Source organism: Salmo salar, chromosome ssa15 (genome assembly GCF_905237065.1).
Source record: "Salmo salar chromosome ssa15, Ssal_v3.1, whole genome shotgun sequence".
Lineage (NCBI taxonomy): Eukaryota > Metazoa > Chordata > Actinopteri > Salmoniformes > Salmonidae > Salmo > Salmo salar.
Genome location: NC_059456.1, coordinates 43,146,384 through 43,173,798, shown reverse-complemented (window position 1 = coordinate 43,173,798; position 27,415 = coordinate 43,146,384). Strand labels below are relative to the sequence as shown.

The window sequence follows — 27,415 nt, the reverse complement described above, 5'->3', positions numbered from 1 at the left end:
AACATGTTGAAGTTTGTGGAAATGTGAAATTAATATAGGAGAATATTTTACATTTACATTTACATTTAAGTCATTTAGCAGACGCTCTTATCCAGAGCGACTTACAAAATGGTGCATTCACCTTATGATATCCAGTGGAACAACCACTTTACAATAGTGCATCTAAATATTTTAAGGGGGGGGGGGTTAGAAGGATTACTTTATCCTATCCTAGGTATTCCTTAAAGAGGTGGGGTTTCAGGTGTCTCCGGAAGGTGGTGATTGACTCCGCTGTCCTGGCGGCGTGAGGGAGCTTGTTCCACCATTGGGGTGCCAGAGCAGCGAACAGTTTTGACTGGGCTGAGCGGGAACTGTGCTTCCTCAGAGGTAGGGGGGCCAGCAGGCCAGTGGTGGATGAACGCAGTGCCCTTGTTTGGGTGTAGGGCCTGATCAGAGCCTGAAGGTATGGAGGTGCCGTTCCCTTCACAGCTCCGTAGGCAATCACCATGGTCTTGTAGCGGATGCGAGCTTCAACTGGAAGCCAGTGGAGAGAGCGGAGGAGCGGGGTGACGTGAGAGAACTTGGGAAGGTTGAACACCAGACGGGCTGCGGCGTTCTGGATGAGTTGTAGGGGTTTAATGGCACAGGCAGGGAGCCCAGCCAACAGCGAGTTGCAGTAATCCAGACGGGAGATGACAAGTGCCTGGATTAGGACCTGCGCCGCTTCCTGTGTGAGGCAGGGTCGTACTCTGCGAATGTTGTAGAGCATGAACCTACAGGATCGGGTCACCGCCTTGATATTAGTGGAGAACGACAGGGTGTTGTCCAGGATCACGCCAAGGTTCTTAGCACTCTGGGAGGAGGACACAAGGGAGTTGTCAACCGTGATGGCGAGATCATGGAACGGGCAGTCCTTCCCCGGGAGGAAGAGCAGCTCCGTCTTGCCGAGGTTCAGCTTGAGCTGGTGATCCGTCATCCACACTGATATGTCTGACAGACATGCAGAGATGCGATTCGCCGCCTGGTTATCAGAAGGGGGAAAGGAGAAGATTAATTGTGTGTCGTCTGCATAGCAATGATAGGAGAGACCATGTGAGGATATGACAGAGCCAAGTGACTTGGTGTATAGCGAGAATAGGAGAGGGCCTAGAACAGAGCCCTGGGGGACACCAGTGGTGAGAGCGCATGGTGCGGAGACAGATTCTCGCCACGCCACCTGGTAGGAGCGACCTGTCAGGTAGGACGCAATCCAAGCGTGGGCCGCGCCGGAGATGCCCAACTCGGAGAGGGTGGAGAGGAGGATCTGATGGTTCACAGTATCAAAGGCAGCAGATAGGTCTAGAAGTATGAGAGCAGAGGAGAGAGAGTTAGCTTTAGCAGTGCGGAGAGCCTCCGTGACACAGAGAAGAGCAGTCTCAGTTGAATGCCCAGTCTTGAAACCTGACTGATTAGGATCAAGAAGGTCATTCTGAGAGAGATAGCAGGAGAGCTGGCCAAGGACGGCACGTTCAAGAGTTTTGGAGAGAAAAGAAAGAAGGGATACTGGTCTGTAGTTGTTGACATCGGAGGGATCGAGTGTAGGTTTTTTCAGAAGGGGTGCAACTCTCGCTCTCTTGAAGACGGAAGGGACGTAGCCAGCGGTCAAGGATGAGTTGATGAGTGAGGTGAGGAAGGGGAGAAGGTCTCCGGAAATGGTCTGGAGAAGAGAGGAGGGGATAGGGTCAAGTGGGCAGGTTGTTGGGCGGCCGGCCGTCACAAGACGCGAGATTTCATCTGGAGAGAGAGGGGAGAAAGAGGTCAAAGCACAGGGTAGGGCAGTGTGAGCAGGACCAGCGGTGTCGTTTGACTTAGCAAACGAGGATCGGATATCGTCAACCTTCTTTTCAAAATGGTTGACGAAGTCATCCGCAGAGAGGGAGGAGGGGGGGAGGGGGAGGAGGATTCAGGAGAGAGGAGAAGGTAGCAAAGAGCTTCCTAGGGTTAGAGGCAGATGCTTGGAATTTAGAGTGGTAGAAAGTGGCTTTAGCAGCAGAGACAGAAGAGGAGAATGTAGAGAGGAGTGAGTGAAAGGATGCCAGGTCCGCAGGGGAGGCGAGTTTTCCTCCATTTCCGCTCGGCTGCCCGGAGCCCTGTTCTGTGAGCTCGTAGTGAGTCGTCGAGCCACGGAGCAGGAGGGGAGGACCGAGCCGGCCTGGAGGATAGGGGACAGAGAAAATCAAAGGATGCAGAAAGGGAGGAGAGGAGGGTTGAGGAGGCAGAATCAGGAGATAGGTTGGAGAAGGTTTGAGCAGAGGGAAGAGATGATAGGATGGAAGAGGAGAGAGTAGCGGGAGAGAGAGAGCGAAGGTTGGGACGGCGCAATACCATCCGAGTAGGGGCAGAGTGAGAAGTGTTGGATGAGAGCAAGAGGGAAAAGGATACAAGGTAGTGGTTGGAGATTTGGAGGGGAGTTGCAATGAGATTAGTGGAAGAACAGCATCTAGTAAAGATGAGGTCAAGCGTATTGCCTGCCTTGTGAGTAGGGGGGGAAGGTGAGAGGGTGAGGTCAAAAGAGGAGAGGAGTGGAAAGAAGGAGGCAGAGAGGAATGAGTCAAAGGTAGACGTGGGGAGGTTAAAGTCACCCAGAACTGTGAGAGGTGAGCCATCCTCAGGAAAGGAACTTATCAAGGCGTCAAGCTCATTGATGAACTCTCCAAGGGAACCTGGAGGGCGATAAATGATAAGGATGTTAAGCTTGAAAGGGCTGGTAACTGTGACAGCATGGAATTCAAATGAGGAGATAGACAGATGGGTCAGGGGAGAAAGAGAGAATGTCCACTTGGGAGAGATGAGGATTCCAGTGCCACCACCCCGCTGGTTCGATGCTCTAGGGGTATGCGAGAACACGTGGGCAGACGAAGAGAGAGCAGTAGGAGTAGCAGTGTTATCTGTGGTAATCCATGTTTCCGTCAGCGCCAGGAAGTCTAGGGACTGGAGGGTAGCATAGGCTGAGATGAACTCAGCCTTGTTGGCTGCAGACCGGCAGTTCCAGAGGCTGCCGGAGACCTGGAACTCCACGTGGGTCGTGCGCGCTGGGACCACCAGGTTGGAGTGGCAGCGGCCACGCGGTGTGAAGCGTTTGTATGGCCTGTGCAGAGAGGAGAGAACAGGGATAGACAGACACATAGTTGACAAGCTACAGAAGTGTTGTTTCTTGTATTATTGTCTCCTGTGTCTTTAGAGAACTGTTTCACTTTGATATCCTTTTTCTTCTGTCCTGATTTTCTCTTTCTTTTCTTCTGTTAACTAGATATTCTTTGTTGTTCTTCGTTAGCTAGCTAGCTTCTTCCAAAAGAGTCCCTAGCAACTGCTTAGCAACTGGTAAACAATTCAGCTAGCTAAGATAACTACAATTTTATGAAAAATAGTTATTTTTCAAAAGCATGTCTTCTTTGTTTGTTGCTTGTTTTTTCTCCTATTCAGTCTTGCAGTTTTCTTTTGCTTTTTTCCGATGTACTTCACTCTAAAAACCATGTAAATTTCAATATTTGTAGGAGCTCATTTTTCAGCTGCTGCTGCTCAAATTGGAGTTCCGGAACACAGAAAAAGTATATAATAATTATTATAAGAATATAATACATTAAATCTGGTAAAAGATAATACAAAGAAAAAAACATGCGTTTTAAAAAATAATCTTTGAAATGGAAGAGAAAGGCCATTATATGACTTAGGACTCTAAGCACAATTTAGATTTTGGCCACTAGATGGCAGCAGTGTATGTGCAAAGTTTTAGACTGATACAATGATCCATTACATTACTGTTCAAAATGTTGTATCAAGTCTGCCCAAATGTGCCTAATTGGATTATTGATACATTTTCAAGTTCATAACTATGCACTCTCCTCTAACAATAGCATGGTATTCTTTCACTGTAATAGCTACTGTAAATTGGACAGTGCAGTTAGATTAACAAGAATGTAAGCTTTCTGCCCATATCAGATATGTCTATGTCCTGGGAAATGTTCTTGTTGCTTACAGTGTCATGCTAATCACATAAGCGCACGTTAGCCAACCGACACGCGGAGGGAGGACACCGATCCTGTAGAGGATAACAGCATTGCTAATGGTGTTGGTGGTGTTGATGGTGTTGATGATGATTGTGATGAGGATAATGATGAAGGCTCTATTGCTCCTCCAGTCATTGTTAGAGCTTTGGCAGCACTTAGCTGACCTGGCAGACATTGCTCTGGCCATGAAGGTCATTCTCACCAAACTCAACAACCAGTCCTTCAACAGCTTCATGCTTCGTGTGTGTGTGTGTGTGTGTGTGTGTGTGTGTGTGTGTGTGTGTGTGTGTGTGTGTGTGTGTGTGTGTGTGTGTGTGTGTGTGTGTGTGTGTGTGTGTGTGTGTGTGTGTGTGTGTGTGTGTGTGTGTGTGTGTGTCATGACATACCTCTCCCCATTAGGTCTGAATAAGGGCTCTGTGTTCGCTGTAGTGATCTGTGCTCGTACACCTCACTATGACGTCTGGGGCAACACAGTCAACATAGCCAGCAGAATGGAGTCTACAGGGGTGATGGGCAACATTCAGGTAACACACATTGTCCCATTTCCTCACATGTCTACTACCTTCCTCTCTTTCCCCCTTATTTATCCTCCTCCATATTTTCCTATCTTCTTCTCTTTTTTATCTTGATATACAGTGTTTTCATTCTAACCCTTATAAAACCTTATCATGGAGTGACGTCACATGGGTCGTACTGGTACGGATATTAAGATCCCCAAAAATCTGCTGTTGGCGCCCATTCAAATTAGCCCCACGGTTCTCTTGTTAAATCTTAAATTAAATATCATGACTGTTTTCTCATTAGCTGGGAATTTTGTTAGGAAGGTGTTCGATTCTCCATTGTCCGGGAGAGAGGCTGCTTAGAAGCTACTCCAACTGCGTCAAAACTCCCATAGTGTGGCATATTACGCAGTAGATTTTTGCACGTTGGCCACTGAGATTGCCTGGAACCTGGATTCTCTTTTCGACACATTCCTTCACGGATGAGGTTAAAGACGAGCTCGCAGCCCGGAAGCTTCCCATGGACCTTGACTCCCTCATCGCCTTGACCTTACAGATCAATGGGCGGCTAAGGGAACATAGGAGGGAGAGGAGTTCCCGGTCACACTCGCTCGCCCACTGCACCCACCTTGCCTCCGAGGGATACCGGAAGTTCCCGACTTCCACCTTACCGAGGGAATCCAATGTCACCCGGGTTCCCAATGGGAATCACAGAGGGCAGTCGACTCACCTCCTCCAGAGCCCAAACTTCTGGGAAGGGCTAGATTGTCCAGATTGAGCACCAGGAGCTGTCTGTATTGTGGGACTACAGGACATTATATTTCCACCTGTCCATTTAAAAAGACCAGGCTCATCTGTAGGTACGAGTACTCTGGTGAGCCGTACGAGGTTATTCCAATCTCCCCTTACTCGTACCCCTCTCCATGCCACCCTGTTGTGGGGTGACCAGGCCAAATCTCTTTGGGTGCTCATTGACTCTGGGGCCGACAAGAGCTTTATCGACACTACCTTGGTGTTGGAGTTGGGCATCTCCACTCAACCCCTCTCCATTCCCATGGACGTCAGAGTGCTGGATGTACGCTCTATTGGTCACCCGCAATACGCTTCCTATCAACCTAGGAGTATCAGGAAATCACAATGAGTTTATGCAGTTCCTGTTCATAGAATTTCCCCATGTACCCATGGTTTTAGGGTATTCATGGTTCCAGAAGCACAATCCCCTGAGTGACTGGGCTACTGGTTCTATCGTGGGTTGGAGCCCGTTCTTCAATGTACATTGCCTTAAGTCGGCACTGCCTGCCCCGGGATGTCTTCCTGCAGGCTTGGGAGAAGCCTCGGATATCTCCGCCATTGCTGTGGAGTACCTGGACCTCTGGGAGATCTTCAACATGGTCCCTTTACTCCATGTTGGGTCCAGAGACCAAGGCTATGGAGGAGTACATTGAGGACTCTCTCACTGCAGGGAGTGTTCGTCCATCTGCCTCTCCCGCCGATGCAGGGTTCTTCTTTGTGGAGAAGAAGGACAAAACCCTGCACCCATGTATCAACTAACGGGGCCTTAATGACATCATGGTTAAAAAACGTTACCCTCTACCACTCATCTCCTAGGCTTTCGAACCTCTTCATGGAGCGAACCTATTCTCAAAGTTGGACCTTCGGAACGCCTACAATCTGGTTCGGATACGGGAATGAGATGAGTGTAAGACAGTGTTAAACATGGCTAGCGGGCACAATGAATACTTGGTTATGCCATTTGGACTGATCAACGCTCCCGCTGTGTTCCAGGCCCTGGTCAATGATGTGCTCCGGGACATGCTGAACCGGTTCGTGTTTGTCTACCTCAACGACATCCTTGTCTTTTCCCGTTAAGCTCAAGAGCACGTCCTCCATGTCTGACAGGTCCTTCAGTGTCACCTGAAGAAACAGCTTTTCATTAAAGCGAAGAAGTGTGAATTCCATCGCTCCACCCTCTCCTTCCTAGGATACGTCATTGCTGCAGGACATATACAGATGGATCCAGACAAGGTGAGAGCGGTGGTGGATTGGCCTCAACCCACATCCATAGTGCAGCTGCAAAATTTCCTGGGATTTGCTAACTTCTACAGCCACTTCATCCGGGGTTAAAGCACCCTGGCTTCCCCCCTCTCAGCACTCACCTCTCCCAAGGTTGCATTCACGTGGTCTCCAGCAGCTGACTAGGTGTTATCAGACCTCAAGCGTTGATTCACTACAGACCCCATCTTAATCCATCTGGACCTGTCCCCTCTATTTGCGGTGGAGGTCGATGCCTTGGATGTCAGAGTGGGGGCTGTCCTGTTCCAGCGTTCTGCCCAGGACCAAAAGCTGCTACCCCTGCACTTTTCTCGCCCACCGTCCTACCCCTGTTGAGAGGAACTATGATGTGGGTAAGATGGTGTTGGAGGAGTGGAGGCACTGGTTGGAGGGGGCGGAACACCCATTCTTAGTGTGGACTGACCATAAGAACCACCGCCAAGTGCGTCAACTTTAGGCAGGCTCGTTGGGCCCTGTTATTCACCCATTTCAATTTCACTCTCTCCTACCGCCCGGGATCCAAGAATGTGAAGCCTGACACACTCTCACGTTTGTATAGCCTCGCTGCTACTCTGTCTGACCCAGAGACCATCCTCCCTAACTCTTGTCTGGCGGCTGAACTTGTCTGGGATATAGAGAGCCTTGTCCATAAGGCGCAGCGTTCCGAGCCGCTAACTGAATGTTTGTCCCGGACTCTGCCCATTCCCTGGTCCTGAAATGGGCACATTCCTTGTGACTGACCTGTCATCCAAGCTCCCATTGGACCCTGGCTTTCATCCGACGACGCTTTTGGTGGTGTTCCATGGTTTCTGACATCTCCGCATTCGTCCCTGCCTGCACTGTGTGTGCACAAAATAATACTCTGCGGGCAAACTCCGGCTTGCCTTCTTCAACCATTCCCTGTTCCTCACCACCCCTGGACCCATATATCCCTGGACTTTGTTAATGGTCTTCCTCCGTCAGATGGCAACACCACGATCCTGATGGTGGAAGATAGGTTTTCTAAAGCCACCCATTTTATTCCGCTTCCCAAGTTACCCTCAGCCAAGGAGGCGGCTCAGCTCATGGTGCAGCAGGTCTTCCGGATCCATGGACTTCCGGTTGACATGGTCTCCGATCGTGGTCCTCAGTTCTCGTCCCGGTTCTGGAAGGCGTTCTGCACCCTCATTGGGTCGTCGGCCTGCCTATCCTCTGGTTATCACCCCCAATCTAATGGCCAGTTGGAGTGAGCCAATCAGGACCTGGAGACGGCTCTTTGTTGCTTCGTCTCCGCCAACCTCCCCACCTGGAGCCAGCAACTTGTGTGGTTGGTATACTCCAATAACACCCTTCCCTGCTCGGCCACTGGTCTCTCGCCCTTCGAGTGTTCCTTGGGATACCCTCTGCCACAGTCGCCGTACCTGGAAGAGAGCCCGGTCGCTCTTCTAAAGACCACATCCAGGTATCGGCGACAGGTGGATCGCCACGGGGCCCCTGCTCCCCGCTATCGGCTCGGGCAGAGGGTATGGCTTTCCACTCCGGAACTGCCCCACCGGGTGGAGTCGCGTAAACTTTCCCCCTGTTTCATCGGCCCTTTCCCCATCTCTAAAATCCTTAGCCCCTCTGCTTTCTTCTGTTGCCCTGCACCCTTCCCGTATTCATCCCACTTTTCATGTGTCTAGGATTAAACCTCTGCCTCACAGCCCTTTGTCTCCTGTTTCCTGCCTGCCGTCCTGTACCAACTATGAAATAACACACATGGAATAATGTAGTAACCAAAAAAGTGTTAAACGAATCAAAATATATTTGAGATTCTTCAAAGTAGCCACCCTTTGCCTTGATGACAGCTTTGCATACTCTTGGCATTTATACAATGTAAAAATAAAGAAAAACCCTTGAATGAGTAGGTGTGTCCAAACTTTTGACTGGAACTGTATGTGTGTTGTTATTGCTGGAATTCAGGATTTACTGAACAGTTTTATGCTTAACTGCTTTCAATGGGGAGAGATTGCTTACGTGATTTTCATTGAAAACGTCACTTTCTCATATAGACCTGTGGACCATTTTTATCTGTCATTACCCTATGATGTACTGCCCCTAGGTGGTGGAGGACTGCAATAACATCATGAACGAGTATGGATTCCGCTTTGTCCGGAGAGGGCTATCTTTGTCAAAGGGAAGGGGGAGCTACTAACCTTCTTCATGAAAGTAGCAATAGCACTGGTCCCACCACCACTACAGCCCAGCCTCACCAAGTAGTGGACCATTCTGATCCACACCTGCTGATACAACAGACATAGTACAGATTACACATGGTCATCATTCTTATGTATATGAACACACTGGAGACATGCTATAACAGCTTAAATTTAAATGCCATGGGCAAGCGTACAGTTAAAGCATAGGCAAGCATACCGTTTCTACATATTAAGAAAAACAAAAACACACTCACTTTTGTACTCCAATAGCCGCATCTGGATTCTCTGGCAACTGATAGTCCAAGTGAAAAAGTAGAGAAAGTAGGCCTATTAGCTTATACACCTTTATAATGAGCATCACAGCTTGCTCTCTGAAAGATGAAATCATACCTTTTTTTACATTGATGGGTACATGTACAAGATGTTAGCTACTGTGTGTATATTCAGATATAGGCAACTACTTCATAGAACTACATATGTCACTCCACCCAAAGTCCATACTAAACTAGTGTGACAAGATTTGTTTTGCCTTGAGTAAGATAATGCCACTTGAAATATTATGAATGTATAATGTGTTAATTAAAATAAAATAAAAAAATCATTTTATTAGGTCTGTGTGTATTTGAACCTAGTACAGAACAGTATTTCCAGCAATTCTCACCACAGTGAAATGACTGTGAGTTGCAGTATTATTTCTGGTCTGGTTTCTGGTGTATAAAACTCAAATTCCGCCATTGAGTGCAAGTGATCATCTCCTCTGAATATGGATAGTGACTTTACAAATTACCTCGACTAACCTATACCGCCGCACAGTGACTTGGGACCGGTACCCCCTACATAGCCTCGTTATTGTTATGTAATTTTAATGTGTTAGTTTTTGATTTGATTTTTTTTTAAACTTTAGTTTATTTAGTAAATGTTTTCTTAACTCCATTTTTTGAACTGCATTGTTAGTTATGGGCTTCTAAGTAAGCATTTCATGATAAGGTCTGCACCTGTTGTATTCGGCGCATATGACGAATATAAGCCATTGCGACTCCTCCAATAAAACAACTGATTTTATTCATCTATTTTTGCCTGGTATTTTAATATAAATTCTTTAAAGCTATCATAAAACCATAATCAATATGCAAAATTGGTCCCAATGCGCCACCCATAGATTATATAATTCTACCGGAAGCAGGGTAGTATAGGAATTTCCGGTTACGTCAGCGTGTCTGGACTCCATTAGGGGGTTGCAGCTGTTGAGAGAAACAACAACAAAAACGGAGCGATTGACGGGACTATCACGGAGTCAGTGCGTTCTCAGCCGGGTTACGAAGTCTAAATTCTGGGAGCTAAAACCTCCTTTCCCACCCGGGGCTTCGCCGGCTTCTAACCACGGCCGCTCTCGGTGAGGAAACTCTGGCCTCCGCTTCCTCCTCCTCCGACTCGGACACCGGCGGAGCGTCGCCGCCCCCACGGAAGAAACACCGAGCCTCGGCGGCGGAGGGAGCAGGAGAGTCCGGGGATTCAACAGTTGCTACAGGCCTTTCTGGAGTTGTTTTGGGACTTGCTACTACTTCTCCACATCACCAAGCCACCTCTGCTATTCACTTTAACCGGACCCTTGTCAACAATCTCAGCGGCAATAACATGCAGTCAAACGGGGCAGGACAGGGACAGGATTCAGAGCTTTCCTGCCTTAACAGCGCGCAAAACGGGGAGTCATCCTCCGCTGGGGGAACGCACTTCAACGGGCTTCTGGTCAGCACAAACAATGGGAATAGTGTCGGTACCAATAACGGAGCCGGACCTGGCTCAGGGACGTCCACAGCCTCTGGTTCGGAGGTCGGCTCCATGAAAAAGAAGAAACGTCTTTCACAGTCGGAGGAAGATGTCATCCGATTAATAGGACAACATCTCCACGGGTTAGGGCTAAAGTAAGTTTACACGACGTGTCATTGGAAGGAAAAAAACCCTAACATGTCAAAGCACATGATTCATGAAATATCATTTTTGTGAGGTTTTTTCAAATAGCGAACTGCGTGGTGGCAGTTGATTAAAAACGGATTTCTGCGTTTGACAGACAAACATGGGGGAGGGGGTAGTTAGCAAGCTAACGTTAGTCGGAGGAAGAAGGGGTCCATTTTGCACAATACGGAGTGGTAGGTCGATAGAACCACTAGTCTTCGTTACGATTGTTATTCTGACCTTTTATACAGAATACAAACTCAAGACAGTTCCCAATTTGGTTGGCTACCTTGACCCCACACAATAACTTTTTTTCAGAGTAACCTTATAAGGATAGTTGAACTGCGTGTTGTGAGTTGTGTATATATATTTTGTTACACTGATGGAAATCGCATTACATCACCTAGTAATCCAGCGAAAGATGCTGGAAAATCTATATTGATTTGTGGCTACTAAGGACGTAAATGGCCATAGCCTGTTTGAAATGACCTTATAGATTTCGCCTATTTTATACTGTGGCTGCACCGTGTAACCGTAGAATAGTTGTCAGAAATGAAATGCCTGCGTTTTTAGAGGATTGCGCAAAAGTGCGTAGTGAGAACAACGATACCCTGTTTGACAGCGTCAATTTGTTTTCATTCTCCTGTCTTTCCCATATTTGGCCCTTTCGATGGCTTGCGTGTTTTCATGACATTGACATTTGGTGTTTACAAAGATAACGTCGATAAAGGAGTTTGCTTGATACATTGCTGTAAAGTAGAAAAACAGACGGGGTCGGTGTTTTCTTTTGAGTGGCAGTCGTCTTGAACAACAACCATGGTCCAGCCTCTTAAACCACTGGTTATCTTTCTAACCGCTTATATTATTCTGACGTTGTCATATTTAATTGTCTGCAAATAGCAGTCTGTCAACAATGGCAGTGGTGTAAATATGGACACAATCACCATTTATAGCCCCAGATGCAAAGTCAGAGCAATGTTTAACTCGTATCATTATTGGTGGTAGTGAAGAAAAAACATATTGTTGGTAATGGTGGCTCGTGAAGTAATCAGAATGACTTCCCCACTAGGGAATGATTTCATGGCGGCTGTGGAATGCGCGTCTATTCAGCTGTTATAGATTATGAACGTTGATTGACTCTAATAATAGATAGGAGGAACACAATATTTTGAGCCCTACATGGCTAAATTGGCCCATGTCACCATAATGGACTGTTAATGCAGTGTTTGATAGACCCAGCCTGCTACTGCTCGCCATTGGAACTGCCATTACAGGAGCTGCTAAGAGAGCCTGTTTGGTTATGTTTATATGGTGGATAAATACATGCATTGTCTGCTATGGAACTGACGCCCCTACATTTCAAATGTGGAATGGAACGTGAGAATGGTGTCTGAACTCAGCAGGGTGACGCTGTAAACACTGCTGCACCACTCTCTCTTGATACATGAGGATGATGTCATCATGCTATGTTGTCAGTACAGCCCCACTCCATTTTATCACAGACACCTTTTCAGCACACTTATATAGAGATTTACAGAAAAGGTACTCGCAGTTGACAGGTCTAGTCTATAATTATTACTAATGAATTATAACTTATTGCTGGATATGGTTTAGATTATGTCATGCCTGTCTCTCCCTCTGTCTGTCGGTCTGGTATAACATATCAGGTCCCTTGGCTGTCTTGTTGGCCAATGTTAAGCTGTTTGCTATGAACGTTTAGGCAATTCATGTTTCATTTGTCTCTCCGTGGTCAATTGATTTTGAGCTGACATTTCAGTTCCATTACATCTGTACGTTAATGTCCGTCTCGTTCAAATGTTCAGCTAACGTTTGTTGTAAACATTGAGGTAATGTTTTTATGGCTCCCGAGTGGTGCAGCGGTCTGAGGTGTCACTACAGACCCTGGTTTGATCCCGGACTGTATCACAACCGTCCATGATCGGGAGACCCATAAGGCTGCGCACAATTGGCCCTGTGTCGTCCTGTTTACGGTTTGGCCGGTGTAGGCTGTCATTGTAAATAAGAATTTGTTCTTAAGTGATTTGCCTAGTTAAATAAAGGTTAACAAAAATAAAAATGTTTCCCCACTCTCTTCTCTACAGTCAAACAGTGGACCTGCTAATGCAGGAGTCGGGCTGCAGACTGGAACATACCTCAGCCACAAAGTTCCGCAACAACGTCATGGAGGGGGAGTGGGAAAAGGTGGGTCCCATGTTACCATAGTTACACCTGCACCTTTAATGTTAGGCATAGCCTGCACAGAGAGTACCTTTAACATGGCTCTGTTACTATCTATCTATCACATTTACAACACCAACATTAAGCTACATATGGAGTACATAGTGTTCTTAATAACCATTTGTTCCAATCAATAAAATATTGGAACTTGTTGATGAAAATATAGGTAGCTAAGTTCCTAGTAGGGATCTTTAAGAGTTGTTACTGTAATTACCTTCTCTTCTACATTGCCACAATACTCCCATTCCAAGAGCCTTGGGCTAATAAGGCTTGTAAAAAATGTTCATATTTTTTTAACTCCCATAAATGTACAGATATTACTGAGCATTATCTGAGCTGTAGCCACAAAATGGCTTCACACACCATGATAATGACAGTTATTGACTTCCTCCACTGAGAAAGAGTGTGGTTATTGTAGTGGTCAACTGTTTTGATTTGTCGTTTTTGTGGCTTGAAAGTGCTGAGCCAACTATTTGTCTCCCCTCTCTCTCTTTGTTTTGGTCCAGGCTGAGAATGATCTCAACGAGCTGAGGGCACTGATGCATTCTCCCAACGCTATTGTGGTAAGCCCAAACCTGACCTGAATGACAGTCATCAACGCAGTGAAAGGGGACCACGGGTTCTAGAACGGTTCCGTCCCCAACCTGACTGTTCTAGATTAGAAAGTCCCTCCTTTGTGAGGCGGATCCATTCTGACTGGAATTTCAAGTGTTCCGGAATACCTTGGACGGACTGAATGGAATGTTTACAACAGATATCCTCATATATGGGGGTATAGTATCCTGCATTTAATAATTTGCTGGTCAGATGCTACGTGTATGGAATGATTATCAGTAAAATGTTCCACCAATATTATTATTCAACAAAAACACAGTTGTATAATCACATTGTTAGTGTTTAAAGAATTTTGCATTATTAGTCGCTAGGTTTCATCCAATTGGTGACAGATTTTCATGCAAATATTCAAAAATCTGCATAAAGAAAATATGTGAATTTCCCCACTAGTGGTGTGTTTCAATCGAACTGACTTGTTGCAGATAAAAATCAGTGCGTGATGACTTAGTGCTCACAAAATGTACTTTTTCGCTTAATTTTCATGTACGGAATAAAAATCTAATGTTCAATGTGTTTCCATCACATTTTCAACTCTACCGATAGTTTTGTCTTAAACTGTTGCGTTAGATAGCAAATGTGCCTACTCTGGTCTTGGCATGTGCACTGCAGCCAACAACTCGCAGATACAGTGCAGGTAGGCTAGTCTACATAATGAGATTATGGATAAGAGCCACAATATTTTTATTTGTCAAAGCGGCAGTCAAGCATTGATCATCATGTCACCAGAATAAGACCATTGACATTTTATTGGAAAGGAGCATTTAACTCATACCATGCACGTTCACTACCCTGTGAAGTTCATAACTTTTTTAACCTGTAGCCTAATTTAAACTGCATGTTTTCCCTAGTCGTAGTGGGAGGATGCCATGGTGTGACTCCGAGTTTACTTCGATATGATGGTTATATCAATATTTGCTCATAAAGGTGTTTCCACTCCATTTTCTTGTATAATTAATTTTGGACAAAGATCCCACCATATCGAACAAACAAATATGTTGGCATTTATACATTTTTAATGTAACTTCCTGTTTCCATCACAGCTGTCGTGATATTTTTTAATACGGTATGAATTTTTTTGCATAAAGACTGTAGATGGAAATGTGGTTAGTGAGTTCATTGTAGATTTTCAGTCAACTGTATGTCTTGTACATTTTATTATTTTCTATATATCATCAAATAACCATACATATTCTGATGGAGCTCATTTGTCATTCAGCTGTTCTTCTGCGATTGTAAATGAGGGGAGTCGCCTCTACCACGGGTACAGCGCGTTCAGATGTCATCTAAAGAACACAGAGGACTGCAGCTAGGCTAAATGATGATGATTAGACCTTGCTAGCTCATTAGGAGACAGGATACATTTGAGTCAGACACTCTTATCCAGAGCGACTTAAGTTAGTGCATTCATTTTAAGATGGCTAGGTAGGACTACCACATATCTCAATCATAGTAAGTACATTTTTCTTCAATGTAGCTATCAGCAAAGTCAGTGCTAGTAGAATGAAAAGGATAGATCTCAAAATGGTCTCCTGTGGCTTAGTCAAGTGCCTGTGGAGTTTTATTCTGGTGAACCAAAGGCTTGTTATTGCACAATTAATTTTAACTCGAGGTAAACTTATATCCTGTTTTATGAATGTCTAAAAAGGAATAGTCGTTTTCTGTCCTGCCATATAGCAAGAAGGTATGCAAGTTATGTCAATCTGATTATGCTGGACACTTAACGATGGTAATTTATATGCCAGAGTCATGGTTATAATTGAAAAGGTCCAACTGTGTTGGTCCTTCTGACAGGTTGTGCATGTTAGGGTGCGTTAACTCGTCTGTTGGGCTGTGGCAGGCCCAAGATAAGATGGATTCCTTTAATAATAGGGCTCCCGAGTGGCGCAGCTCTCTAAGGCACTGCATCTCAGTCCTAGAGGCGTCACTGCAGATCCTGGTTTGATTCCGGGCTGTATCACCACCAGCCGTGATTGGGAGTCCCATAGGGCGGCACATAATTGGCCCAGCGTCATCCGGGTTTGGCCGGGGTAGGCCATCATTGTTAATAAGAATTTGTTCTTAACTGACTTGCCTGGTTAAATAAAAAATACCATAAATGTCAGCACTGACCAAAATACCCAGACTGGTTAACACTTGTTTGTGGTCACAAGTATTAAGTTAATGAGGAAGTGGCTAGTTACAGCTGGCACTGTGAGGTCTCTGGGGTTAAGCCAACGCCCACCACATGACACCAAGGCCAACCAATACCCCCCCCCCCCCAGTTCACTGTCACCATGGTAATGCTGCCTGTCACTCAAATGATAAGGGTATGAGCAAAGATGATCTATGTGGGACTGACTGCTCTAATAATGGGCATAAATGTCCACGAAGGCAGAAAGCATGCAGGAGGAGGCGAAAACATTCTAGCCAACCAGTTTCACGTTTTTTTTTGTCGTATGTACGAGATACACATGGTATGCATCGTCCAACGAAATGCTTACTTGCAGGTTCCTTATCGACAATGCGATAAAAAATAAAGTAAATGGCAGTAGAATAGAATAACATTTTTAGCATAAGGATAATACAGGAAGGCACAATTTATAGTCCAATATTTCCATGTATTTTGGGGATGGGGGGGGGCAGTGTATAAACTGAACAGTATAATAAGAGTCTGGTGTGTCTGTGTGTGTGTGCTAAGGTGAGGAGAATCAGAGCAGGTGGTCAGTTCAGCTCAAGTGTTCAGCAGTCTGATGGCTTGTAGATAGAAACGGTCTCTGAGCCTATTGGAATCAGACCTCATGCTCCGATACTGGCTGCCCCATGCTAAGGGAGAGAACAGCTTGTGTGTGTGGGGTCCTTGATGATGCTGCGTGCCTTCCATCGGGCACCGTTTTGAGTAGATTACCTGGATGGGTTGGAGCACGGTCCCAGTGATGTACTGAGCTGTCTTCACTAGCTGCTGGAGGGCCTTGTGGTTGTGGATGGCGCAATTGCTGTACCAGGCCGTGATTGTCCAGCTATAGTATTTAGAGATGACCTGGGTTGGCATGCCAGATTTCTTCAGCCGCCTTAGGAAGTAGAGCTGCTGTTGCGCCCTATGGACGAGTGGTGGTGTTTCATGACAAGTGGATGCCGAGGAACTTAACTTGTGACTCTACCGTTGATGTGGATCGGGGCATGTTCCCTCTGCTTCCTGAAATGAACTCCTTTGTTTTCCTGACGTTGAGTGAGAGGTTGTTGTCATGACACCACAATGCCAGTTCACTTACCACCTCTTTATAGGTTGACTCATCATTGTTGTTTATCAGGTCAGCAAACTTGATGTTTGTGTTGTTTAAAGCCACGCAGTTGTGGGTGAACAGGGAGTACAACAGCAGAGGACTGAGGACACACCCCTGGGGGGCCCCTTTGTTAAGAGTTTGTGTAAAAACAGGCACAACTCTGATATAAAATCATTTTTTCCTAAGTTGCCGGAATGCCACGTGCGTCCACTTATATCAATACATTTGTAACAACCTAAATATGGAAATTCTATCCGATCAAATAAGCCTTGCGTAGGAAATTAGCAATAACATGTTATGTTGACCAAATTTAACACTCTCATTGACCTCCATACCAATAATCCCAACTTCCTCTGCTTCTCACTGTATATTGTCGCTCGGACAGATCTTGGGGCGGAGTCAAGCCTCTCGCTTTGCCTCTTTCTCTCTAGTATGAGTGCCTGCACCCTTTGAAACACAGGATCAGAGTCGTTGGAGGCGTTATGTTTTGAAATTAGTTAATTAGTACTAATCTGAAATCTGTTGGTCAGGTTTCTGGGCTCCCCGACGCTTTTTATGAAACCCTTTTGTCACCACTTGCTTACTTCATTTGTTTCTCCTCTCTCTCCTTTTTACTCATCTTTTTCTTCCCCCTTTTCTCTCTCATCCTTTCCCTTTGTCTACATAATCTATCAACCACCCTCCTCCCCCTCTCTCAATTTCTACCATTTCTTCGGCTCTCTCCACCTCCTACTCCACCTTTCTCCCTTCTCCTTCATCTACCCCTCTTCCTCCCTCTTTCTCTGTAGCGTATGAAGTTCCTGCTCCTGCAGCAGAAGTATCTGGAGTACTTGGAGGACGGGAAGGTTCTCGAGGCTCTGCAGGTGCTCAGGGGAGAGCTCACGCCGCTCAAGTACAACACGGACCGAATCCATGTTCTCAGCGGGTACGCCATCCCCTATCAATCACTTTAATCATTTGATAACTCAATTTATCAGTGAACACATGTGCTCCACACAGTCAGTCATTATGGCATTACTGTTTCTACCAATCATATCAGTCCGCTGTCTGATCAATCTGTGCAAACAGCATCCTCAGTGGGTTTGCCTGTCTATCAATCGCACCATTTACATAAATCAACACGTAAGTCAATCATCAACTGTTAAACTGTCGAGTACAACTCGGGTCAGGATCCAAATATTCAGTGCGTAAATAAAATAATCAATCAATGAGTAAATATCAGATGCATCCGCATGCCCACTAAATATGCCAGTCTGTCTCTCAAGCAGTCAGTGGAAACCTACATTTATCAAGAAAAACAAACAACCAAATTTGCGTCAGTGGTTGATCAGTCACATTGTCAAATAAAATGTTATTGATCACATACATGTCATTAGCAGATGTTATTGCGAGTGTAGCTAAATGCTTGTGCATCTAGCTCCGACAGTGCAGTAGTATCTAACAAGTAATATCTAACAAATTACACAACATATACCCAATACACACAAATCTAAGTAGGAATGAATTAATACTATATACATATGGACGAGCGACGTCAGAGCGGCACGGACTAAGATACAGTGGAATTGTATAGAATACAGTAAATACATATGAGATGAATGAGAGTTCAATGTGACTTTGGAGTAATAACCAGCGTATACAGGTTAATAAAACTGTTATTAGAGGTCATGCATAACAAGTATTTGCCCAGTGGAGTATGTTGTAGTCTGACTGGTTTTTGTTTTGTGTAGGTATCTGATGTGTAGCCATGCAGAGGACCTGCGCGCCAAGGCAGAGTGGGACGGCAAAGGTGCAAACTCACGCTGCCGACTGCTGGACAAGCTACAGAGTGAGAACACTGGCCACATTCCACCACACACACACACACACACACACACACACACACACATTTTACTTCATATAAACACAAAACTACACACGCTACATCACATACAGCCTCATGAGACCGTATACACAAAGTCACACAGGGCTTCACAGGGGTCTAGGGATGCACTTCAGACTGGACTACAGTTTGACTCCTGTCTCTTGTCCTTCTCTCCAACCCACTCCCTCTCCAGCATACCTGCCCCCGTCGGTGATGCTTCCCCCACGCCGGCTGCAGACCCTGCTGAGACAGGCTGTGGAGCTGCAGAGGGACCGCTGCCTCTACCACAACACCAAACTGGACAGCAGCCTGGACTCTGTCTCCCTGCTCCTGGACCACGTCTGCAGCCGGTCAGCAACACACTCAGGGTGACATTTTCTGCCAAACACAGCTGAAATGTGAAAAAAACTAGAGAGCCTGAAAACCTCTCCTTTTTACGATGCCCACTGTAGACATCGGTAAAGATGGAGGCAATAATTTATGCGGATATAAAGAAAAGCATGTGTTTAAATGCAGGGTCTTTGTGTGTGTGATACAGCGCTTTCCTGACCTCTTGACCTGACCTGGAAACACTCAAGAGCCCAGATCAGTTGCATGTAATGCAATAGCGATCTGCAATATTTTTGGAATGCTACATTGTTTTTCGATTTCAGAAATGTTGCGCACTGCAAGAGTCGTAAAGTGAACAGAAAAGATCACACTCAATCATTTACTACATACGTTTTATTTGTGACATGCTTTGTGAACAACAGGTGTAGAAAAACAGTGAAATGCTCACTTACGGGTCCTTTTCCATCAATGCAGAGTTCGTTTTTTTAAATTATTTTTTTATATATACAGTGAGGGAAAAAAGTATTTGATCCCCTGATGATTTTGTACGTTTGCCCACTGACAAAGAAATGATCAGTCTATAATTTTAATGGTAGGTTTATTTGAACAGTGAGAGACAGAATAACAACAACAAAAATCCAGAAAAACGCATGTCAAAAATGTTATAAATTGATTTGCATTTTAATGAGGGAATTAAGTATTTGACCCCTCTGCAAAACATGGCTTGGTGGCAAAACCCTTGTTGGCAATCAAAGAGGTCAGACGTTTCTTGTAGTTGGCCACCTATTTTGCACACATCTCAGGAGGGATTTTGTCCCACTCCTCTTTGCAGATCTTCTCCAAGTCATTAAGGTTTTGAGGCTGCCGTTTGGCAACTTGAACCTTCAGCTCCCTCCACAGATTTTCTATGGCAGCTCGTTACCTGTATAAAAGACACCTGGGAGCCAGAAATCTTTCTGATTGAGAGGGGGTCAAATATTTATTTCCCTCATTAAAATGCAAATAAATTTATAACATTTTTGACATGCGTTTTTCTGGATTTTTGTTGTTGTTATTCTGTCTCTCACTGTTCAAATAAACCTACCATTTAAAATTATAGACTGATCATTTCTTTGTCAGTGGGCAAACGTACAAAATCAGCAGGGGATCAAATCCTTTTTTCCCTCACTGTAGGGACATGAGGAATATATTACCAACTCCCATCAGTAGCGCCTCTATCCTCTCTTCTTCATTCTTTACCTTGTTCTCTCTGTCCCTCTCCACTGTCCTTCATTTTCTTATTTTTCTCGCCTTTTATTTGACGGATTGACCTTGGTTGACCTCTCTCCTGGTTGGCACTGTCCACAGGAAGCAGTTCCCGTGCTACACGCAGCAGATCCTCACAGAGCACTGTAACGAGGTGTGGTTTTGTAAGTTCTCCAACAACGGCACCAAGCTGGCCACCGGCTCCAAAGACACCACCGTCATCATCTGGCAGGTGGACCCTGTGAGTACCACACTGAGCCCATATCCCCCACACCATCTGCTGTGTACAATCCCACTATATGCCTTATCGGAGTCATCTGCTGCATTAATGGAAAAGATGGCCACCATCTACTGTCTTTCCGTTAGTGCTTTACGCTAACCCAGAGCCTGGTGTCTGTGTGTGTGCTGTCTAGGAGAGCCACCAGTTGAAGCTGCTGCGGACCTTAGAGGGCCATGCCTACGGTGTGTCCTACCTGGCCTGGAGCCCTGATGACGCCTACCTGATCGCCTGCGGACCCGATGACTGCTCTGAACTCTGGCTGTGGAACGTCCAGGTATGGCAACACACACACACACACACACACGCATACGTACACACACACCCCGGAAGGCAAAACAGTATGTTAGTGCAGGTACAAAATCTGTACAGGAATAGACGGCTGTCCAGGACAAGGGTTGATTGAATGAATTAGTTAAATAAATAGAAACACATCAATTCATGTAATTTATTGGTCCGAGTCCCTGATTTAGATGGGCCTGTTTTTTTTTTCTCCATCTTTTCTCCCCAATTACGTGGTATCCAATTGGTAGTTAGTCTTGTCTCATCGCTGCAACTCCCGTACGGACTCGGGAGAGGCGAAGGTCGAGAGCCATGCATCCTCCGAAACACGACCCAGCCGAGCTGCACTGCTTCTTGATTCAATGCCCACTTAAGCCAGCCGCACCAATGTGTCGGAGGAAACACCGTACACCTGGCGAACGTGTCGGCGTGCACTGCGCCCGGGCCGCGACAGGAGTCGCTAGTGCGCGATGGGACAAGGACACCCCTGCCGGCCAAACCCTCTCCCCTAACTCGGACGACGCTGGGCCAATTGTGTGCTGCCCCATGGGTCTCCCGGTCACGGCCGGCTGCGACAGAGCCTGGACTCGAACCCAGAATCTCTTGTGGCACAGCTAGCACTGAGATGCAGTGCCTTAGACCACTGCGCCACTCGGGAGGCTCACGGGCCTGTTAAAAACAGCCGTGCAGTAGACATCCAGGCTGGGAACTCTTCCGTGTCTGTGTACTAACTGAGTGGTGTTTGTACCCTGGTGGGTAGACGGGCGAGTTGCGGACCAAGATGAGCCAGTCCCACGAGGACAGTCTAACCAGTGTGGCCTGGAACCCTGACGGGAAACGCTTTGTTACCGGGGGACAGAGGGGACAGTTCTACCAGTGTGTAAGTATTGTAAATGGAGTATGTGTGTATTAGTGTGTTCTACCAGTTTGCTGTGTGTGTGATCTATCCACCAGATATACCAGTGTCAGTTGGTTCTTCCAGTTTGTCCTGCCAGTGTGTGAGTAGTGGGGAGGATACAGGACAGCAGGAATGAATTATACTGCAGCGGAGAGGGACTAATAAAGTACAGTAAATGGACAGACTACTTTTAGATATGCACCTTCACTTCTTATTGATTAGCTGACTAGACAAGGACCTGCTGACCTTCAGAACAGAGACTGTCAGGATCTAGTATGTTACAAACTGTGTATTTATGTGTCAATCTGTCTGATTTTCTACCTGTTTCTGGCCTGTGTGTGTGATTGCCAGGACCTGGACGGTAACCTGTTGGACTCGTGGGAGGGCGTGCGTGTGCAGTGCCTCTGGTGTGTGGGGGACGGCAGGACGGTGCTAGCGTCAGACACTCACCAGCGGATCCGGGGTTACAACTTTGAGGACCTAACGGACAGAAACATGTGAGGGCTGCGGTTTCTCCCCGTACCAGATCACAATTTACCCTCCTGACTATTATTCAGTAGAGTAACAACAACAAAATGGTTCAGAAGTCTTAGTAATACATGGTTTATACATGCATGGTTTATACATGCATAATGAATACATGAACAAATTATTCATGAATTACTAACTGTTCACTACTTTTTATTCATGTTTTATAAATAGATTATTAAGAGACCTAAAGGAAGCGTTACTGGACCAAATAATACCTTCAGAATGACTCATCTTACATATAAAGTTGTCTATATACAGATATCATTGAACAGAACACAGATCAGTGATTGATCTCTGTTGTGAATTTCTCTTTTACAGAGTTCAGGAGGACCATCCTATCATGTCTTTCACTGTTTCCAAGAACGGAAGATTAGCTTTGTTAAATGTAGCAACTCAGGTGAATGGGGAGAGGGTGCTATACTTGAATACTGAAAGGACTGTACCGGCGGTGTTCTGTGTGTCTGTCTCTGTGTGTGTGTGTGTGGACTCGTGTCTGTTTGTGTGAGGGAGATGGAGGAGAATGTACCAGTGCTAATGGCTGTGTTTAGTGTCTAACTGCTCCCTCTCCTTCCTCCCCTCCTCCCTCCATTCTCTCCCCACAGGGAGTGCATCTTTGGGACCTGCAGGACCGAGTGTTGGTGAGGAAGTACCAAGGTGTGACCCAGGGCTTCTACACCATCCACTCCTGCTTCGGAGGCCACAATGAAGACTTCATTGCCAGCGGCAGCGAAGGTACCACCCACAGACCCAACAGCAGCTATTTTAGGCACTGACCACAGCTACTTCTCAAGCTTAGGATTAGTGTTGTAGTTGTTGAGCCCTACAACAAACGTGTTCACCACTGTGTCCCTCACTATGGGTGTGTCCCCAATTATCGGGGCTCAACCCATGTCTCCATCTCTCACATGCATAAGCACACAAATACAGCATCCTTATCAGCATATCATAGGAAGGTTGACATAAGGCTGATATTTTCTATATTAATACCATTGTAACCCCCTCTCTCTTACACTTTCTCCCCCCACCCCCAAGACCATAAGGTCTATATCTGGCACCGACGCAGTGAGCTGCCCATCGCTGAGCTGACGGGGCACACTCGCACAGTCAACTGCGTTAGCTGGAACCCCGCCATCCCAGGCCTCATGGCCTCCGCCTCGGACGACGGCACTGTGCGTGTCTGGGGCCCTGCACCCTTCCTCGACACACAGGTGGTCGACGGGCTCAATGGTAAATACCGCTAGCATTTTGTTAGTTCAATGTCCATAGTAAGGCCACAGTAAGGCCACAGTAAGGCCACAGTAAGGCCACAGTAAGGCCACAGTAAGGCCACAGTAAGGCCACAGTAAGGCCACAGTAAGGCCACAGTAAGGCCACAGTAAGGCCACAGTAAGGCCACAGTAAGGCCACAGTAAGGCCACAGTAAGGCCACAGTAAGGCCACAGTAAGGCCGTAAGTTCAATGGCCGTAGAAAGGCCAAAAGCTTTACAGGTAATTATGTCACTCTCATCTCTCCCCAGAGAACTGCAGCAACATGGACAGTTGATGGTGACGTTGGAATGGAAAACTTATTCTCTTTTACAACAAGAAATAAAACCAACCAACAACCAATAAACATCAAAACGAGAACGAAATCCAAAACCTGACAAAACAAAACAGAGAAAAGTTAATCATTTGTCTCATGACAATTGACAATCACCTATGGAGGTGAGGATGAACACACGCTTACAAAACTAGGTCTTCATCCAAAACCAGAACCAGGGACTTGGAAGACCAGTGACCTGGGAAATCGATCTGATCCATTGGTACTCCCTGCTGGCTTCCTCTTCCTCCACCCCACCCCCCTTTCCCAGCAAGGCCACAGCCACACCAGGGGCTCTCCCCTGAATATTCCCCTGGAAACCCACCTCTTCCCTGGGCCTCAGGCCCAGCATCACGCCCCTGACCCCTTCAGACAGCCAATACAGACCATCTACACGGATTGGACTGCGTCTGTCATCTGTCTCTCACCTACCCGTGTGTGTCCGTGGGGAGGGTGGTGGGGTGTTAAAAGGGGTGGAGGGAGTTATAAAAACTCTTCCGTTTATTCGTTTTTCTGTTCTCCTTTCTCCTCTCGCTCCTTTCTTCGCACTTGAGTTGTTGGACGAAAGCAGAAAATCAACACGAATCCAACCAACCGACAAAGAAAAACTCAAAGGCTATGCTTTCTTTGGATTTTTTTTTACGATAGTCATAGCATTCTTATTGTTATCATTTAACAGGTCAATCCTAGGGTTGAACTAGGAGTAGTGGCCGTGGAGTGCTTTAGTGTGAAGAATACTCTCAATTAGGAAAAGCTATTTTTATCCCTTGTTTAAAGTCTAACACGGACACACTCGCGCCAATGTCCCCCGAGTCACACCCTCTGACTCCCCCTATCTCCCGCTTCCGAGCTTAAGCTATCAACCGCACAGCTCACAGTTCCACTAGATCTGCCTGTCGGGAGGGGGTAAAGGTCAGCTGTCAAAGGTGAGAGGTCAGTGGTAGCTGGTGTAGTGTGGTTGGGTCTCTGTAGGGCAAAGTGTGAAGCAGTCCTCGTGTTGAGTATCTCTAAGAATGACATACTCTTGGATGTAGAGGTCTGTACATGCAACTATTGCCGTACACTGAGGACTGCACCTGTCCTTCCTCTGTGTGTTTGCTTGTGTGTGTGTGTGAGCTTGTGTGTATGGGTGAGCTTGTGTGTATGGGTGAGCTTGTGTGCATGGGTGAGCTTGTGTGTGTTTGTTTAGGTGAGTGAGTGCAGGGGCATGCACACCAGCAGAAGATCATGCTTTCCCCTCCTCCCCCAGTGAAATTATAAAGAGGATTTTAATCCCATTCAGAATTCATCCAAACCCCCAGAGCGACCTCTATCTGTGGAACAAAGAATACTTGAGAGCCATTTTGTAGAAACTATTTTTTTTTTTTTACTTGGGCTTTTCTTTTTACATTTGACTTTGCTTTTTTTTTTAATATATATTTCTCCTTAACAACACCTACCATTGGAATGGCACTGAGATACCAGAGTTGGATCAGTTTTGTGGGAAAATTCACAGCTTTACAGAGTTTTCCCCTTTACATAAACACCCCCGCCTGTCCCCCACCAGACACACACCCACATGTACACCCAAAACACACAGCTGAGGTCTACCCCTAGTCACACCTACAAATGCTCAATTCCAATATAACTTGGTCTTAGCTCCCACTTTGACAGAGCTGGATAGGTATAGGCAAGGTTTTATGGATGGAAGTGATCATATTGGGATCTGGCTCACGCCACTCTTCCATGCACCCTACACAGTACACAGTAGTACAGCATTATTAATGTTAAGCATACAGAACCAAACACAACCTCCCGCATATACATAGGCTTACAGCCCTTACTGAGCAAGACTGATTTCTGCACAACACCCCTTTCTCTCCAGCCAAGTCCTCCTTTTCAGTGATGAAGGCACCATACAGAGCTTTCTTCCTCCCGATTCGGGGTATGTAATGACTATTTGCTATGGACTGATATTAAATGTTTAAAAAACGCTTTTCTGTCAGTTTTTATGAAATATTTTCTTTCATTTTTTGTTCTCATTATATCATTTCATTCTCTCTCCCTGTATTATCATATTAAAATATAACCAGACAACTGGTGTCCTATTTTTTATTTTTTTTATTCATCTTATGATTAGTTTCGTATTTTGGGTTTCATTTTTACTTATCCACTACTTCTTACATATTAATAGTGAATATGCACAGTAACACTCATGCCAATATGAGTGGGGTGAGTTATGTTTTGGGAGTGTGTTACCTTAAGAATCAGGTTTAAAATGTCCACCCCTCGCCTTTTAAAAGTGAGACATTGTGCAGTGATTCAATACTCGTGTCTCTGTGGAATATGTCCAGGACAAAAAAATTGTGCTTTTTTTTGTGCCACTGTTGGTTGCGTTTGCCGTTTCTACCCCTACCAAAAATCAAAGCACTTGAGACTCAATAGTGGCTACGTAGGTGTCGTGTGTGTGATACCATGTTCTGAGTTTCACATTCTGGAATGGTGCTTTTCCCATTCTAGAACCTTCCATCTCTTGGGCCCCTGAATGGACTTGAACTGCCCATCCACACCTTATGTCATGTCTGAGGAATTGAGGCAAATAAAAAGTGAAGAACCCAAAAGCTTTCACAAAGTTATAATTCACCTGCTGGTGACATATGCTATGTCTGAATGCAACTTGGTGTCTACTCTTCCTTTGTCTTGGAGTTTCTAGGACTGTTTATGATTTGATGCTAATAACTATCTTATTTCTCTCTCTGGAGGTGGGGGAGTAAGGGTTTATGGTAGCAGATTAAAAGAGTAATTGGGGACGGGGATCTGTTTGCGTTTTATTTACAAAAGTGATTGTACTGTTTTGTATCGTTGTGTAGGAGAAGTGTTGTGTGCATATTTTCAATAAAGCTTTCAGGGTTTTGAAAAAGATCTGTGGCCCAACATGGAAGTATCAAGGGGCTGGATTACAGATATGGGATCAGTTTACATTATCCAATCCTATCCACAGTTCCCCATAATCATGAGGGAGTACAGAACTAAACTGACCTTAGGTTTGTGTAGAGGCAACATGTCTCGACAGACTTTAGAGGAAAGTTTGAGTTCTCAGACTGAAAGGAGCTCTCCATTTTCCTGTGTTTAACTTTGTTTGTACTGTTGACTGGTTCACACACTTGAACATTTGATGACATTTGGTGTAATTCAGAGAAACAGCATGGCAGCAAAGAGGCATAGTAGTGTGCATCAGAGGGGATCAAATGCCAAATTTAGGGATAAACAAGAACTGTTACCAATAAATTGTGACTATTTTAAGTTAACCATCTTGTTTGAAATACATTTCTAATTTGAGGTGCCTTTGTGAAGTCGTTTTCTCCATGTATTATACAGGTCATAGAGAAATTGCATAATCTCCAACTATAGACCTTTGTCTCCATTCCTCTTTACATTAGCTCACCACCGCCACCAGGTGGGAAATTATATGCTTGCAACAACATTTTCCATAGCATTTTATTTACATAACATAGACTGTTGAATGTAGGCTATGGTTCAATGTCGAAATACTCAAGACAATATTCAACGATTATTCATTTGTTTTACCTTTTCCTCCAGTTTGAAACAA

At 45.5% G+C, this 27,415-nt stretch overlaps 1 protein-coding gene and 1 pseudogene across 2 annotated transcripts; both read left to right on the top strand.

Annotated features, from left to right (window-relative positions):
• The window catches only part of LOC106571531 (adenylate cyclase type 3-like), a 39,235-nt pseudogene extending 30,004 nt beyond the window's left edge, over positions 1 to 9,231 (top strand).
• Positions 9,232 to 9,945: 714 nt separating this feature from the next.
• Positions 9,946 to 27,113, top strand: wdr26b (WD repeat domain 26b). 2 transcript variants are annotated; one of them, XM_014144641.2, is made up of 14 exons: positions 9,946 to 10,676; positions 12,810 to 12,909; positions 13,452 to 13,508; positions 17,609 to 17,745; positions 18,551 to 18,648; positions 18,878 to 19,034; positions 20,362 to 20,500; positions 20,673 to 20,813; positions 21,579 to 21,698; positions 22,068 to 22,213; positions 22,566 to 22,644; positions 22,850 to 22,979; positions 23,280 to 23,474; positions 23,765 to 27,113. In XM_014144641.2, exons 1-14 carry the CDS (start codon positions 10,390 to 10,392, stop codon positions 23,788 to 23,790), a joined length of 1,812 nt encoding a protein of 603 aa, XP_014000116.1. In that variant the 5' UTR covers positions 9,946 to 10,389; the 3' UTR covers positions 23,791 to 27,113. The 2 variants fall into 2 exon arrangements, with proteins under 2 accessions (XP_014000116.1, XP_014000115.1); XM_014144640.2 differs by having other exon boundaries at positions 18,878 to 19,052.
• Positions 27,114 to 27,415: the final 302 nt, after the last annotated feature.

Excerpts from the sequence above, each read along its gene's own strand:
- wdr26b (XM_014144640.2), top strand. The coding sequence starts at position 10,390 with ATGCAGTCAAACGGGGCAGGACAGGGACAGGATTCAGAGCTTTCCTGC. Across the intron at positions 22,214-22,565 it reads GACCTAACGGACAGAAACAT|AGTTCAGGAGGACCATCCTA; the intron begins GTGAGGGCTGCG and ends TCTCTTTTACAG. Across the intron at positions 22,980-23,279 it reads CATTGCCAGCGGCAGCGAAG|ACCATAAGGTCTATATCTGG; the intron begins GTACCACCCACA and ends CCCACCCCCAAG.